Below are 14,544 nucleotides of genomic sequence, written 5' to 3' on the forward strand. Positions count from 1 at the left end.
CTAGAGGAATTGCATTCATAATTTAGCCATAAAGAGCCACTGACCACATGGACTAATACAAACACATGAAGGATACATCAACAATATTTAGACATAAGGTATCCCTCCAACCACATCCGAAAAGGGTCAAAGCACCTCTACCACATAAAGCAAACAAACGTTGATAAACCAAGCACATGATGTAAAGTAAAATTAAAACTAAACACTCACAAGGAGAGACAACTAACTCACAATGAGTTGCTGCAACTTATTTCGACTCAGAAAGAGCCAAACATAAATTTAAAACATGAAAAACAACTCGAACAACAACTCTATGGAGAAGGAGTTGTATTTTATTCATCACATGGATTCAAATTTAAAACACAAACTTGGTAGCGCTAGTATTGTTGTTCCCACATCTTCGGATCTTTTTCGTGTTCCTTGAAGATTTCTTGAGGAAACTTTTGAACCAGTGCGTTGAGTGTTTTGAGTGTCTTTTCAGTCCGTTGTCGTAATCAACATAGTTGATACCAAATCGAACAGTATATCCATTGTCCCATTCAAAGTTGTCTAGCAATGACCATGCAAAGTATCCCTTCACTTTAACACCCTCTCTGCAAACACACAAAAGAAAAATAAATAAAAAGAATGTATTTGGGTCAATTTAGTGATTAAATAACCGAAATGTAAGGAGGCTCCATACATATATAGCCTTAATTAAAATGTTGACAAACACTTACTTAATTGCTGCTTGGAGGTAACAAAGGTGGTGATAATAGTAGTAAATTCTATTGCTATCATCAAGGAGTTGGCAAAGTGATAATTTGGGATTGGGCTGATTGAATTCATCCACACCTGCAGTATAATGAAGTATCTTATGCACACATTTTTTTCCTCTAAAAAAGAAATCTGCATTTAGTTTTTTTAAATTTATTATTAATATAAACGATAGTTTAAACTACAGAGAAATATGGGGTCTCTCTCTCTCTCTCTCTCTCTCTCTCTCTCTCTCTCTCTCTCTCTCTCACTACAAAAGTGTTATTGGGGTTCGAGCCTGAGACTACTGATCTGCAAGTGAAGACCTTTTGCCACTTGGCTACCTCATATTGGCAATGTGCATTTAGTTTTAAATTTAGAGTTTACAGCACTTAACTATATTTTACACCATTATACATATATGTGAAACATTAATGCTCAAAAGTATTAATTACCATTCTCAGTAATGTATATGATTGGATCATTATACTTTTCCTTTGTGTAGCATAGAAGATCATAAAGTCCTTTTGGGTAAAAATATAACCAGCTTGAAGCAGCCTGCAATCCCATTTGAAGATTAGTGAGACTTTTGGGAATATATATATATATATAGGTATATAGGTATATAGGTATTAATTGTCCAAATGCCAATAGATTAAACAAATACTTTGATGCGTACCTGTGGACCAATGGGAACTCCATTAAGCTCAGCTGCGACAACATATATTAATATGAATATTAGGATGTAGTCATTATAAGAACATAATTAATTACTTGAAGTTTTTAATTTGTACTCACTTTTTACATCAACATTAACATCATTTAAGTAGCTTGGATGTCCAGAATAATTCTTAGAAGCGCTTGCATATCTAGCAGAATAGTAGTTTATTCCAATATAATCAAATGACCCACTCAGTGACTTGGATTCTTTTTTTGTGAAATTTGGTAATCGTTCTCCAACAAGAGATCGCATGCTCTGCGGATAGTCACCTCTTGTCAATGGGTCCATAAACCTATGAAAATATGAAAAGTTTAAGCGTAAACTTATAATATTATATAAAGTGCTATTAGCTAGCTAGCTAATATTATAATTCATAAATAAAGTATTTAAATGAGTTGATATATAAAATAATAGTATACTTATTACCATCCATATATAAAATCCAAAGCTCGAAATACAGCATCTATGTCTTCCTTTGCCTCTGAAGCGGGCTCAAACCAAGGTGTTACCACTGTTATTCCTATCACACCTTTTTGATATGCCTACTCGAGAAAGATAAATATTTTTTGTTGATTTTGAGTCAGAAATAAATAAATAAATATATATATATATATATTCACAATTATATTGTTGCTTAATACTATTGACTCATATCAAATTCTCAATTAGGCCTCAATATTCCAATAATAAAAAATTAATTAAAGGACCTGATATTTTGTTTTGTACAATTTTACAGCGGCTGCATGAGCAAGGAGTAGGTTGTGTGTCACCAAATATGGTTCAGTAGCTGAATCTCCACCAAAGCATGTTTGGTTATACCAAGCAGAGCATCGTCCTGGTGCGTGGGTCCCCTTTGCATAACCATGGCTACTAAAGGTATATGGCTCATTAAGTGTGGTCCAATGCTTCACTCGATCACCAAATTTCTTAAAACAAAGTTCTGCGTATTCTTCAAAGTCATTGCTGTGTGTACACATTTCAAAATGTATTTGTTATAATAGTTGTAGTTATATAATTAAATGATCAATATTATATAAAGGAAAAAAAGTTGTTCACTTACACAATACGATTGCTTAAGAAACCACCATATTCGTCCTCTAAGGTTTGGGGAACATCCCAGTGAAAGAGTGTCACTAATGGCTCTATACCTATGTATAGCATATGACCAGTAACATAAAATTAAAAGTATGATTAAATAAATGCATTTGCTGTTTTTATATATTAGGACGATATATGAGATTGACAGTCGTATCACCATTGTGTAGGAGTTCATTGATGAGATTGTTGTAGTATTCGATTCCTTTCTTGTTAATTCCACCACTTAGAGTTCCATCTAATAATAATTAAAACAAAACAAGAAAATATAAGCAATTACCCATCGAGAAATAGAAATTAAATTGAATAAAACATGTTAAACTATAAAGTGATTGGTCCTAATAAAATATGTGGATGCGAATGATGAACTTACTTGGTAACACTCTGGACCATGAGATAGAGAATCTATACGATTCCAACCCCATATCTTTCATAATTGCCACATCTTCCTGTAATGACACAAAAGATAAACACAATTATAAGAAAGAAGCCAAAATATAAGGATTTCATCATAAATGTCGTTTGTCCTTCAAATTCGAATATAGAAGGTCTACATAGTAAAATTATATGATTTTCAAACCTTATAGCGGTGATATTGATCAATAGCAACATCTCCATTGCTGCCATCAGCGATCTTTTCTGCAATGACCAAATATAATTTTAATTATTTAGAGCATAAAGTTCGGTTTATTTTGATACAAGCGATAGTTCTAAATTAATTTCCATTGAACACTTTTATAACACTTAAAACACAAGGGTAAGTCCAGAATAACAAATTTCCATGGAGTATTGGCTTGTTTAGACATTGAAAAACGTATATTTAATTACCGAAAGGATTTGGAGAAAACAAATATAAGAGGGAAAAGAATGACACCAGAGATACTGAGGTAGAAAGCTTAAATTAAAAAAAGCAACGAATGAATTAGCTGTATATATAATATGTTTTGAAATGAAGTAGCTGATCATCAAAATAAAAAGATTTGATTGTTTGATTCAACAGACCTGGATGTTTGTGGGTGAAAGTATCCCATATGCTTGGTCCTCTACCGTCCAAGTTTGCAGCACCTTCTACCTGAAATGTATATATATATTCAGAATGATATCTGACAATGAAATCAAATGAAACTTAATTAAGTAACCATATGAAACACAATTAATTAAGCCCCCGGAAGGCATGCACTGACTTGGTAAGATGCTGTAGCAGCCCCAAATACGAAGCCTGGTACAAGAATATCGAAATTGGCCCTGCTGAGATTTGCACAGACAACGGGTGGATGGATCCTGGCAGCAGCATTGGTATCTGCCAAAGCAAAGCCAAGGAGAAGCAGCAGCACACACAAGAGCAAAGAGCGTAATTGCATTGCCATAACTAGTAAGTGGAGGGTTTTTGGTTGCCTCTTTCTGCTGTATTGCATGGGCTTTATATAGAGGGAGGTACGTTGAGAATAATTAATATATTAACAAACGATTTTTTCATTTTTTCTTTTGGGTAAAGGCAAGCGGGCTTTAAAGCTAAAGTATTGGGGACAGAGAAAGATAAAAGTTGGGCCAACGTGTTTGCATGCATGTAGTGAAAAATATTGGTGGTTTTTTTTTTTTTTTTTTGCTGGATAAAATGTTGGTGGGTTGTTTTGGGAAATATATCCAGGAATACGATTGTTCTAGGAAAAGTAAATAAAAAAGGAACAGGGCAGCACTCTATTCCATATGATATGAGACTTGTTTTTTTCTTCAACCAAAGGGAGGGGAATTTAATTTGCAGATTAATGGTCTTAATTTCAAATTCTTATGACATATTTATTTTAAATAATAATGGATGTATGAAACAATTTTCTCATAAATATGGCATTAATTAATTGAAAATAGTTAATCATAGTTATTTTAATTAACAAATGATAATATATTTTTTAAATACTATAAGGAGAAAGGAATTTCTCACTTACTATTAAGATAATATGAGAATTTGAATTTGAGATTACTCTGATCTACAAGACAATGACCTTTTTTTACTAGACCAAACCTCATTCACAACAAATGACAAACTTTAAAAGGGCTGGTGAGGCTACACTTGGCTTAAGCCGGCCACAGCGAGTGACACCCGCACCCGCCTAGGCCCCCCACGAATCCACCGCCCCAAGCCCCAATAAAAGAGAGAAGGTGATTCCCTCTGTGATGCCAGCTTTGGTGAGGAATATGAACTTTTATTGCATCTTTGTGTGTGTAGGGGGGGCTAAAGGGAAAAAGAGAGTAGATTCATGTGCAAGCATGACATACTTTTAATCAGGGCTCTCTTGCATAGCATGTATTTTCAACACGTCCTCGTCCTACGACCAGAACAAAAACACGTCCTACCCTAGGGTTTACTTTTAATTGAACTAAGATTTAAAAATAGAAATAAAAGAAAGTAGCTAAACCCCACCGCCCCGCCAGCCTCAACGGGTAGGGTACCCTCCTCTCTCCCCCCCCAACCCCCAACTCAACAGACGACCAAAACAAAAGTTGTGTTCAAGTTTAGAAGTATTTATTTACGACGAAAACAAAGCAGAGCTCCACCTGAACATGTATATATTTCACCACTTTAGATTTGTCATTTCGGTTAACCCAATGGGCTGGGATCAAGTTGGTTTACAAGTCCAAGTCATACTAACCCAACTCACAATGTCACACTTTTCGTTGCATTTTTTACTACTTAAAATAGAATAATGTTATTCTTACCACATTTATATATTACATCTCTATACCATTTTATGTGGCAGCTGAGGTAGGCAGCCACATCAATTAAAATTATTTAATATTTTCTTTTTTTTTAATGATTTATTCCAGTATTTGTTTTTCTAATTGTCTTAATTAAAATACACTTCATTGATTTAATTGATGTAACATATAATATGGACATGCCACATCATGTGGTATAAAAATGTGAGATAAAAATATGATAAGTGTAGCACTATTCTTTAAAATATTTGTCATGTGATCTGTACATACAATAATTTTTCAATTTTTTGAAGCGTTATTAATTTTCCTTTCATAATAATAGTATGTGCCGAGTTCGATTTGATATTTGGTGAAGACAAGCAAGCAACATGCGATTTGAAATTGTTAGGGCATGCAATGTGAATTGTTTGTTTTTATGCATGCAAACAAGAGCGGAAGCCTATTGATGAATTGAAATAATGGAGAGACTACCATTCCCGAGGAAATTAGGCAGGAGCTGTATGTCAATAGTTTCCAGACTTTCCCACACATTTGATTAGACAGCAGAATTGTCACCACTTGATATGTTCTGGCATCAAGAAGAAGCAAACTTCGCCAGATTTGTTGTTGCTGTATATATTTGAATGAAATAGCATCCTCTCCATTAACACAACCTCCAACACTTTCTCTCACCCTATTTAAGAGTGTTTCTAAAATGGGTAAAAATGGTCGTCATGACAAAAAATGTTTTTGATAGCGTTTGACAAAAAATGTTTATACGAACTTCTGAATTACAAACCCATTTTCAAATAGAAACACTTTCAAAAATAACACTTACGAGTATAAATGCCTCTTACATACAAAACACCCCTAAACGGCCTTCTGTTTGTGGCAGTGCTAGTCGTTTGAATAAGTTGAGTTCAAAACTACTATTACTATACAGTTAATGAGTCTACTTATTTGGTTTTTGTGCTTGTCAACTCTGTATACAAACGTACTGACAGGTGTTGGACATGAATCGAATTCATGAGGAGTCCATCGTCCATGGGAAAGATCTCTAGGTCCAAGAAAATCAGTGTTGAGTTGATTGAGGTGAAGTATCCATATATCACCTGACACGCCTCCCAACACTATGCCTGTTCCCCGCAATTCCATTATTTTCAATTATTTGGTTGACAAGATGCTGCTACCCCATATATATATACATATGTCCTGTTATTCTATCTCTGGTTGTTGCTAAGAGTTTGCAGTCTTCCCTTTTGTTTTCTTTATCAAACACCCTGGACTCGTTTGGATTTGATTTGGTGAAGGACTTGATGGTTTAAAAGTTAATCATTACTAACAAAAAGATGATCCAACTTCTCTATCTAATTTGTATTATATTTTCTATGTCATCACTCTGTTAATCCTTATTCTTTAATATAAATAAAAGGTGCGTGTTCATATATCATCGCGTAGAATATTTTAGTTTTTGCAAATACTAATAAGAACACAAATCTCTACCATCTCACTAATCTACAAAACACGCAGACAAGACATAAATAGTTGTGCACATATTCCCCCAATTGTTAATTACACGCATGATTTCTCAAAATTGCCACAAAAGGAATCTTTGATCTTGTTCCTGTTCTTGTTTTTTTGTCCAAATAATAAACAAACCTTACTTGAAAAGTAAAGAAAACCATATAGGCAGTGTCAAGATTCTCCTACATGATCCTATATGATTTGGCCTACTCGTTTATGGCTATCTCTCCAACTTGTTTTTCTTTTTCTTTTTTGGGTTCTGATCATCCCCCACCTACAACCTACTGCACATGTTAGAAATGGTTGCACAATGAAGCACGAACCTCTCTTAATAAAATGAAGCAAATCCCACTTAAAGACAAATGGTCTGGTATTAATCTTACCTAAACCCAACCAACTTTAAGATTAAGTATTTTATAGTATAAAATATATGAAAGCATTTCCTTCTTTTCTTGTAGTTGTTGGAAAACTGTCCTTGGATCCTCTTTGTTTGTCTCGCCATTTCTGTCTATGAACAAAAAGGAATAAAGTAAACCCACACCGATCAACATAAATTAACCTGCTTCTTTTACCAGTAGCAAACTTTGGGTTTCACAATGCTTTTGCTCAGTAATTTGTACACGGATTTCAGAGCGGAAAAAATACATATCATTTCATGCATGATATCGATCCTTCCAAATTTCAATGCAAAGCATGCAATTTTTCTTGGCTTCGTTTTGGTAGAGCTTTGAGTGAGCCCCATAATCGATGTTCCAAGCCAATGAAAGTTTTGTCATTACCCCAAAAACAAAAAGACTAAGTCTTGCTATCTTACGTTAATCTTAATTTGATCTGTTTAATTAATACTTAATCCGAATGCTAGTAAAGTCAAGAAAATTCATCAATTTACAGGTACGCATACAATACCATATTAAGAAATAGAAAAATCTAGAGAAAGAAAAAACAGAGTACGAGTCACCCTAATTGACTACACATTACAATTCCAACACTCTCCTTCGGCAACAATGTTCCATTTTTTCTCTCATTCATGCATATTTTAGGGGGAGGCACACCGTTAGAAGATACCAACTTCTACATTTTGGGAATTAATTAATTTTATTTATTTGGGCTGAGTTTGATGTGATTTTAAAAATCATTTTCACTGTCCGTGCTGCATACTCAACAAATCATGTCATTTGTTTTTTCTTTTTGACAAAGCGATATTCTAAATTACTCTAATATATAAAAAATGGATCGAACTTGGGTGCAAAGGGGTACACAGCCTTAATTGACTAGTCTAAACCACATTTGCAACAAACTATATCTTTAAGTTATAAAATTAATGAATCAGTGATCACTAACTTTAATTAATTAATTAGTTGATTAATTAAGAGTTCCCTCATTTGTTACTTGTAAAAAAATCCCCGACATGCAGGGACTTATTGTTAGCAGGACCACCAAGTCGCCAATTACCATTTGCCAATGAAAAACATTCAACATGTATTTTTTTTTTAATAAAAACAAAACACATTTTGTTTTTACACAACGATTCAACAAATTAACTAATATACTAGAACAAAATTTAAAAGAAAAATTATAAACATTCATCTCGAGACCTCAACACATCCCACGCTTCCTCGGTTTTCTGATCATCAGAATACACATTTCTCCTTTGTCCTCATACATGAAACATGACACATACCTTGAAAACCCATAAAGAGGAGGAGCAAAGACAAACGCCCTTTTCTTTCTTTGTCGTTTTTTCTTCGTTTTTCGACAACCGTTACATAACTATTAACCATCCGCAAAAGACAAGGACCACCGCCGCTAATGCGTTTGGGGGTTTTCTCGACGGTCATCGGCGGCTTGAGCTGGCGCTGACGAGTTAGCAGACAGCAGGCAGATGACAAGGTCAGTGAAGGCGCTGATAATGTCCTTGTGGGCATGTTTGGGATTGAGTGAGAGGTAGCACAAAAGCAGCTCATGTAGATACTCCACGTCATCACTTGTGCTATGATGATGATGATCATGGCCCACCAACATGTGACGATCTCTATTAGCTTCAAGCATTTCCTCCATGGAGCGCCTGAAGTCGAAGTAAGGATTTGAGGAGAACTTGCGAACTCGCACGCCTTTGGTGACCAACGTTGTTTTGTGATGAGGCTTGTTGGGTTTTGTGGTGGTTGTGTGTGGAGATTCGGTGATGGAGTTGGAGCGGCCCGGAGAGGAGAAGAAGAAGCGTTGGGAGGCGAAGATGGTGGCGAAATCGGGAGGGGAGAGGTCCGAGTCTGAATCAGAGGAGGAAGTATGGACGTCGTCGGCTGAGGAGGAGGAGGAGGAGGGTGTGAGGGACTTGGAGGAGGCGGAGTTGATCAAGTTGAAGTCATAGAGGGTGTTGAAGTTTTTGATGAGGAGAGATGTACATGTGGTGGTGGAGGGAGGGGAAGGTGAGTTTTGGTTAGAGGGTTGATCAGGTGGAGCTTGGATTGTGGGTAGGCATTTGATGAAATTGGGGAAGCATAAATTCTTCCACATGATTTTGGACATCTCTTGAGAGAGAGAGAGAGAGAGCAGGGTGAGTTGTTTATTGTTGTGGGTTGTGGGAATTATGAGCTGAACCTGAATGAGAGTTAAAGATCAAATAAACGGTAGAAGCTGGCTTTTATTTGAGAAGAGAGAGAGAGAGAGAGAGAGAGAGAGAGAGAACACTCCAAAAGTCCATAGGACAGGAAAGGGAGGGTGAGAATCGTGAGATTGCTTGTGTTTTGTCTCTTAATTTGTTTTATTTTATTTATACCAATAATATATTTTTTGGATAAGTAAAACTATTCTCTCTTTCTCGTTGACTACAAGTTAAAAGAAAATGTACAATAATTAATATTAGAAAATGTAATCGATAAATGTAATACAAATAACTGTTTATTTCAACGAAGATTACATTTACAAAAAAAAAAAAGAGTCATACCATTGCAAATTCTCTCATACACTTGCAAACTTTAGGGAAGTCCAGAAAATGAAATTAATGCGGGTTGAACATCACTCAATTATAAGTCAGTGTAAAGATTGACTTTCAACCAGATTCATATTTAATTATTAATTCTTTTACAAATACAGGGTACATGCATCCTCTACTCGATTTAGGATGCCTTTATTATTTTTATCAATTTCCTTTATATAAAGATGTTAAAAGTTTGTATTAAAAGTCAAATTGAAGCAAAGGATTCACATATCCTTCTACTGCTAAAGTGGGATACGCTTAGATTTCAAATGATCTTTTTTGGCATATTAGGTATCGGTTTAAATAGTACACGTTGTAAGAAATACTATTTAGGAGATTATTCGCTAGTACTATGTGCTTTGTCTCGGATGGTTTTTGGTGTATGTGGGTTGGAGATAGATCTATTAATTCAGATTGAATGCAAAGCAAAAGAGAGAAAACAGAAGCCTACTAAGAAATTCAATTTCAAAGTTATCTCCCAAGCTTTCAAAACCACTCAAAAGGAACATTAATTAATATTGTATAAAAATTCAAGTTTGATCTATTACAATAAAATTACTTGACTTAGGATTTCATCCAAAAAAAGATGTCACGTAAACATACAAAAACCATGAATTAAAATAGTGCGTCTTTCTTCTTCTGAAATGTTAAAATAATAATAATAATAATAATAATAATATAACAATGCATGACATACGTACATAACTACTAATTAAAGAAACTAGAATGAAAATCAAAGATTTCTAGAAGCATTAGTTTGCCCCATTGCATTGATCAATTTCAAATTTGATTGCTTGCAAGAAAACTAAATATTCTTGGTAGGAAAGAGGAAGAATTAAGACTGTCCTTTTTATCCTTTAAAAAGTTCCAGACCCAACATGGTCTTAACCCTATTGAAGTTGGAAAACTTTTTTTTTCTTGCTTTTGGCGTACTTGCTATGCCCACTTTAAAAAGGTCATCACTTCTGGTATACCATTATTTGAGAAACTGCAACCGAAACAATGGCGCTCCTCAACCCCGGCCACCCCCACCACCAGTCCTTCTCTGCTGATTTATGGTCATTATTGCACGAATATTCAATGTTATATGGTACAAATGCACAAAGCATACACCTCAGCTTCGAATGGACCTAGAGCTACTTGTGGTTTTGCTCTCATCCCATCAACTTTTAGCTGCAACTTCGATCGTACGCATCCAATCATTTCACTTTACAGTCAACAGTAGAACTGGACCAATAATGTACATAAAACTGATGTCTTCTTTGCTTATGTAACGTAATGTGTAAATTACGATAAGAATCAATTTTATCAATATATTGTGTTTATACATAATTTGGCGAAAAAAATGCACCGTTCTACAAATTTAATCCATGTATCAAGTGGCAGATAAAAAATAGTCATCAGCGAAATCCACAATTTTTTCCTTCCAAAAAATATGATTTATACCCTAATGTTTGAGTTTTCCTTCCATAAAACACCAACGATTATATAACTCCACATCATGCAATAAAACCAAATTCCCTGCAAATGATTTGATTGATTTATTGAGAAAAAAACAAGGATCTTATCAATATTGCCAGTGAGGCTGCATGGCAATGTTTGAGAACAAAAACTGCAATCTTTCGGTCAGTGCATGTTGTGCTTCAGCTAGCTACCTAACGTCACCTGTATGTTTTGTATGGCTTATATCACACGAATGCTTTTATGCTTTTCCTCTTCCAGGAAACCAACATCTTCCAAACTCACTTTTACATTTTGGATTCTTCGTTACTCATGGAAATATAACCGCGGCCATAGGTCCCCTTCATTCACCTATATATAATTGTCCTCCTTGCTTAGTTGCTTATTAATAACGTAATTAGTAGGGATATTAATTATTTGTCTGTACTGGCCATATCGCCATTATGTTTAACTCATCACTAGGCCCTCCCTCTCCTTTGGATTATATATTTTCAGAATTAGATAGGCGATCTGCCATGGTGAGGGTCATTTCAATTTTATTTCAATAAATTGAACTTTTGACTTGTAGTGGTAAAGTTCAGTTCATTTTAAATATCAATATTTCATTTCATAGGTCAATAAAATGAACTCTGAAAATGAAATTCATTTCAATAAGCTGGCGTACCATAACAACTCTACAGCCTCTCTTATAATAACTATGATGTGTTCTCATTTAATATCAACCACTACTACATTTTATTATTTGCGCGACGAAGGAAAGTTCGTTGCACATGAGTAATTTGTGCGACGAAAACAACTGGCGTGACACAGCATCAACAGACGGTACTGGTGCGTCAGGATCACAACCAGGTAAAGATTGCCTTGAACTCCATTTGTTGTTGTCCAACATTTTTGTATGATTACTATTAACAGTATACTTTCTATTTCTTTACAGCCAAGAAGAACACCCGGGGACCTTGTCGGCAGTTGAAGACGGCGAAGGTCACTCGAGTGACCAACAGTCATATTAGCATCGGATACGACACGCGGCCTCGGGCTGCACCAACGGCTGAATTGCATAGCTCTTTGGCCCACGACTTTGGTCACGTCGTTCGGACCTATTGCCCTATGCAATGGAAGTCTTGGAAGGTCATGCCTAAAGAGATGCGGACGGAGGTGCTCGGACAGTTGTCGGTATGTATCCTACCTTTTAAATGTTTTGTAAGTTCAAACTTTCTATATTTCTATTACTTAATGTATGTAATTAATAAATTGCAGACGAACTACAATTTAGAGGACCTCGATGATGAGTCGGTGGCGTACGTCAACAGACTCTTTGCTGAGAGGTACAAGCAATGGAAGAGCGACCTGCACCACCATTTTCAGTCATTTGATGATCCGCAGGTCGCTCTTCAGGAAGGGTGGGAGGATAGCTGGGCATGGCTTTGTGGTCATTTTTAGGAGTCTATTAGGTGGTAATTTTTTTTTTTTTTGTAAATTCAGTTCAATATTATTACACATTTTTTACTAACGTTTATTTATTTATTTATTTATATTTCATTTCAATTTCAACTAATATGTTTATTTTTTGTATAACAGAAGGCGGCGAAAGCAAATAAGGGCAATAGGAACAAGAAGACGCTTCTCCACCATTCAGGTTCCAGGCCATTCTCATATAGGATGGAGGCTCGGCGGCGGGTAATAAAGTTGTTTATATTAAATTTTTAATGTCATTAATATATATATATATTTTTTCGTACTAACACTTTTCTTCTCTTGTTCAATTCAGGGGGTGTCCAAATTCTCGGAAATTGACTTTTTTGACAACGTTTATGTTCGAGCTGGCAATGAGTTGGTGGAGTCCCTTCATGTAAGTATTACTATATTTTTATTATTATCTTATGCATTCAAGTTTCATAATTACTATATGAATGTTGTAATTAATATTTTATATTATGTCAAGCAGGTGACGATGCTGGAGAGGAGCCAGTTGGTTCTTCATGAGTCCGCCTCTCAGCTTCCTCCTGACACTTCACTCGAGTCCTTGGATCCTCCACACGATGCGGGGTTTCAGATCCTGACCGAGACCTTGGATCAAACTCTCGGGAGGAGGCCAGTGACATATTGTCGCGGGATGGGGAATGCCAGGCGGCGGGAACCTATAGGCCATTTATCGTCACAATCAAACCAAGTGACTGCTTTGACCGCAGAGGTGGCAGAGCTGAAGACCCAACTCGCCTCGTATAGTACCCAGATGGCACATATATCACAGCTTCTAGCATCCATCATTTGATCCGACGTTCTAGCTCCGAATGTTGGTCCCTCGTCCACCTCCGACTCTATCCAGCCCGAGCATGGCCACCAGAGCTCTGCTCCTATCGACCATGTCCAGACTTCGGAGCCACATTTGCAAAACGACGATATAGATTTTGGAGCATTATTTTGATTATTGTTTACTTTTTTCATTATATTTGAAACATTTTTCTTGTATTCTCTATATTTATATATTTTTCCCCTGAAATTTGGTTTTCTACATTTTTTTATTGCAATTTGATTTATTAAAAAAAATATCCTAATTTTTTTAAAACAAAATATTAAAAAAAAAAACAAAATATTATAATTAAATAATATATATCATTTTACGCGACGAAAAGTTGTCGTCGCGCTGATTGCAATATGAAAATATATTTTAGCACGACGAATGTAATCTTTGTCGCACATTCGTCGTCCAAATGTTTGCGACACAAAGATGTCCCCCATCCCACAAAACGCGCGACGAAACTTTTGTCGTTGCGCAAAGTTTCATGCAATTACGAAATTTTCGTCGTGCAGACATTTCATACACGAAGGATTCTCTCGTCCCTAAATTTCTGCGCGACGATCCCTTCCGTCGCGCAAGGATTGACACGACGAAACATTTATTGTCGCGAAAGGGTTGGCGAGACGTACGTTATGTGCGACGAATGTTTCCCCGTCGCTATTTTCGCTCGACCAATGAACAGTATTTGTCGCGCAAAGCCTTTCTTTACGACCTTTGCGCGACAATATTTTTGTCGCGAGTTTTTTTGCGCGACCAGATTCCTCTTTGTGCGACAAAAATTTTGTCGTTGCGCAATCTATAAAATGTAATAGTGAACTTTCAATTCTTCATAAAAAAAAGTGTTAATATAATGTTGTCACAAACTAAAGAAAATTTTGTTATTATATATTCAAAATTGGTTTCTTTTTAAAAAACTTTTTAAAGAGTTTTTACTAAATTAATTCTTATCGTAATTAATTTTATTCATTTTATTTTACTAAATTATTGAAAAATATTTAAAATATAATTATTAATTTGTAAACTATTGAACTCCACTGC

At 35.5% G+C, this 14,544-nt stretch overlaps 2 protein-coding genes across 2 annotated transcripts; both read right to left on the reverse strand.

The window, feature by feature from the left end:
- LOC117627377 (beta-glucosidase 12-like) lies at positions 1 to 3,935 on the reverse strand. Its single transcript, XM_034359449.1, has 13 exons — positions 3,736 to 3,935; positions 3,554 to 3,623; positions 3,132 to 3,190; positions 2,925 to 3,000; positions 2,712 to 2,789; positions 2,517 to 2,604; positions 2,164 to 2,419; positions 1,883 to 1,998; positions 1,534 to 1,748; positions 1,415 to 1,446; positions 1,191 to 1,293; positions 720 to 834; positions 1 to 593 (listed from the first exon to the last, which is right to left on the reverse strand). The coding sequence occupies exons 1-13, from the start codon at positions 3,916 to 3,918 to the stop codon at positions 356 to 358; spliced, it is 1,629 nt and encodes a 542-aa protein (XP_034215340.1). The 5' UTR covers positions 3,919 to 3,935; the 3' UTR covers positions 1 to 355.
- A 4,296-nt stretch (positions 3,936 to 8,231) lies between these two features.
- LOC117627394 (transcription repressor OFP12-like) lies at positions 8,232 to 9,360 on the reverse strand. Its single transcript, XM_034359473.1, has one exon. It carries the CDS (start codon positions 9,293 to 9,295, stop codon positions 8,576 to 8,578), a length of 720 nt encoding a protein of 239 aa, XP_034215364.1. The 5' UTR covers positions 9,296 to 9,360; the 3' UTR covers positions 8,232 to 8,575.
- Positions 9,361 to 14,544: the final 5,184 nt, after the last annotated feature.

This window comes from Prunus dulcis, chromosome 1 (assembly GCF_902201215.1).
Source record: "Prunus dulcis chromosome 1, ALMONDv2, whole genome shotgun sequence".
Taxonomy (NCBI): Eukaryota; Viridiplantae; Streptophyta; class Magnoliopsida; order Rosales; family Rosaceae; genus Prunus; species Prunus dulcis.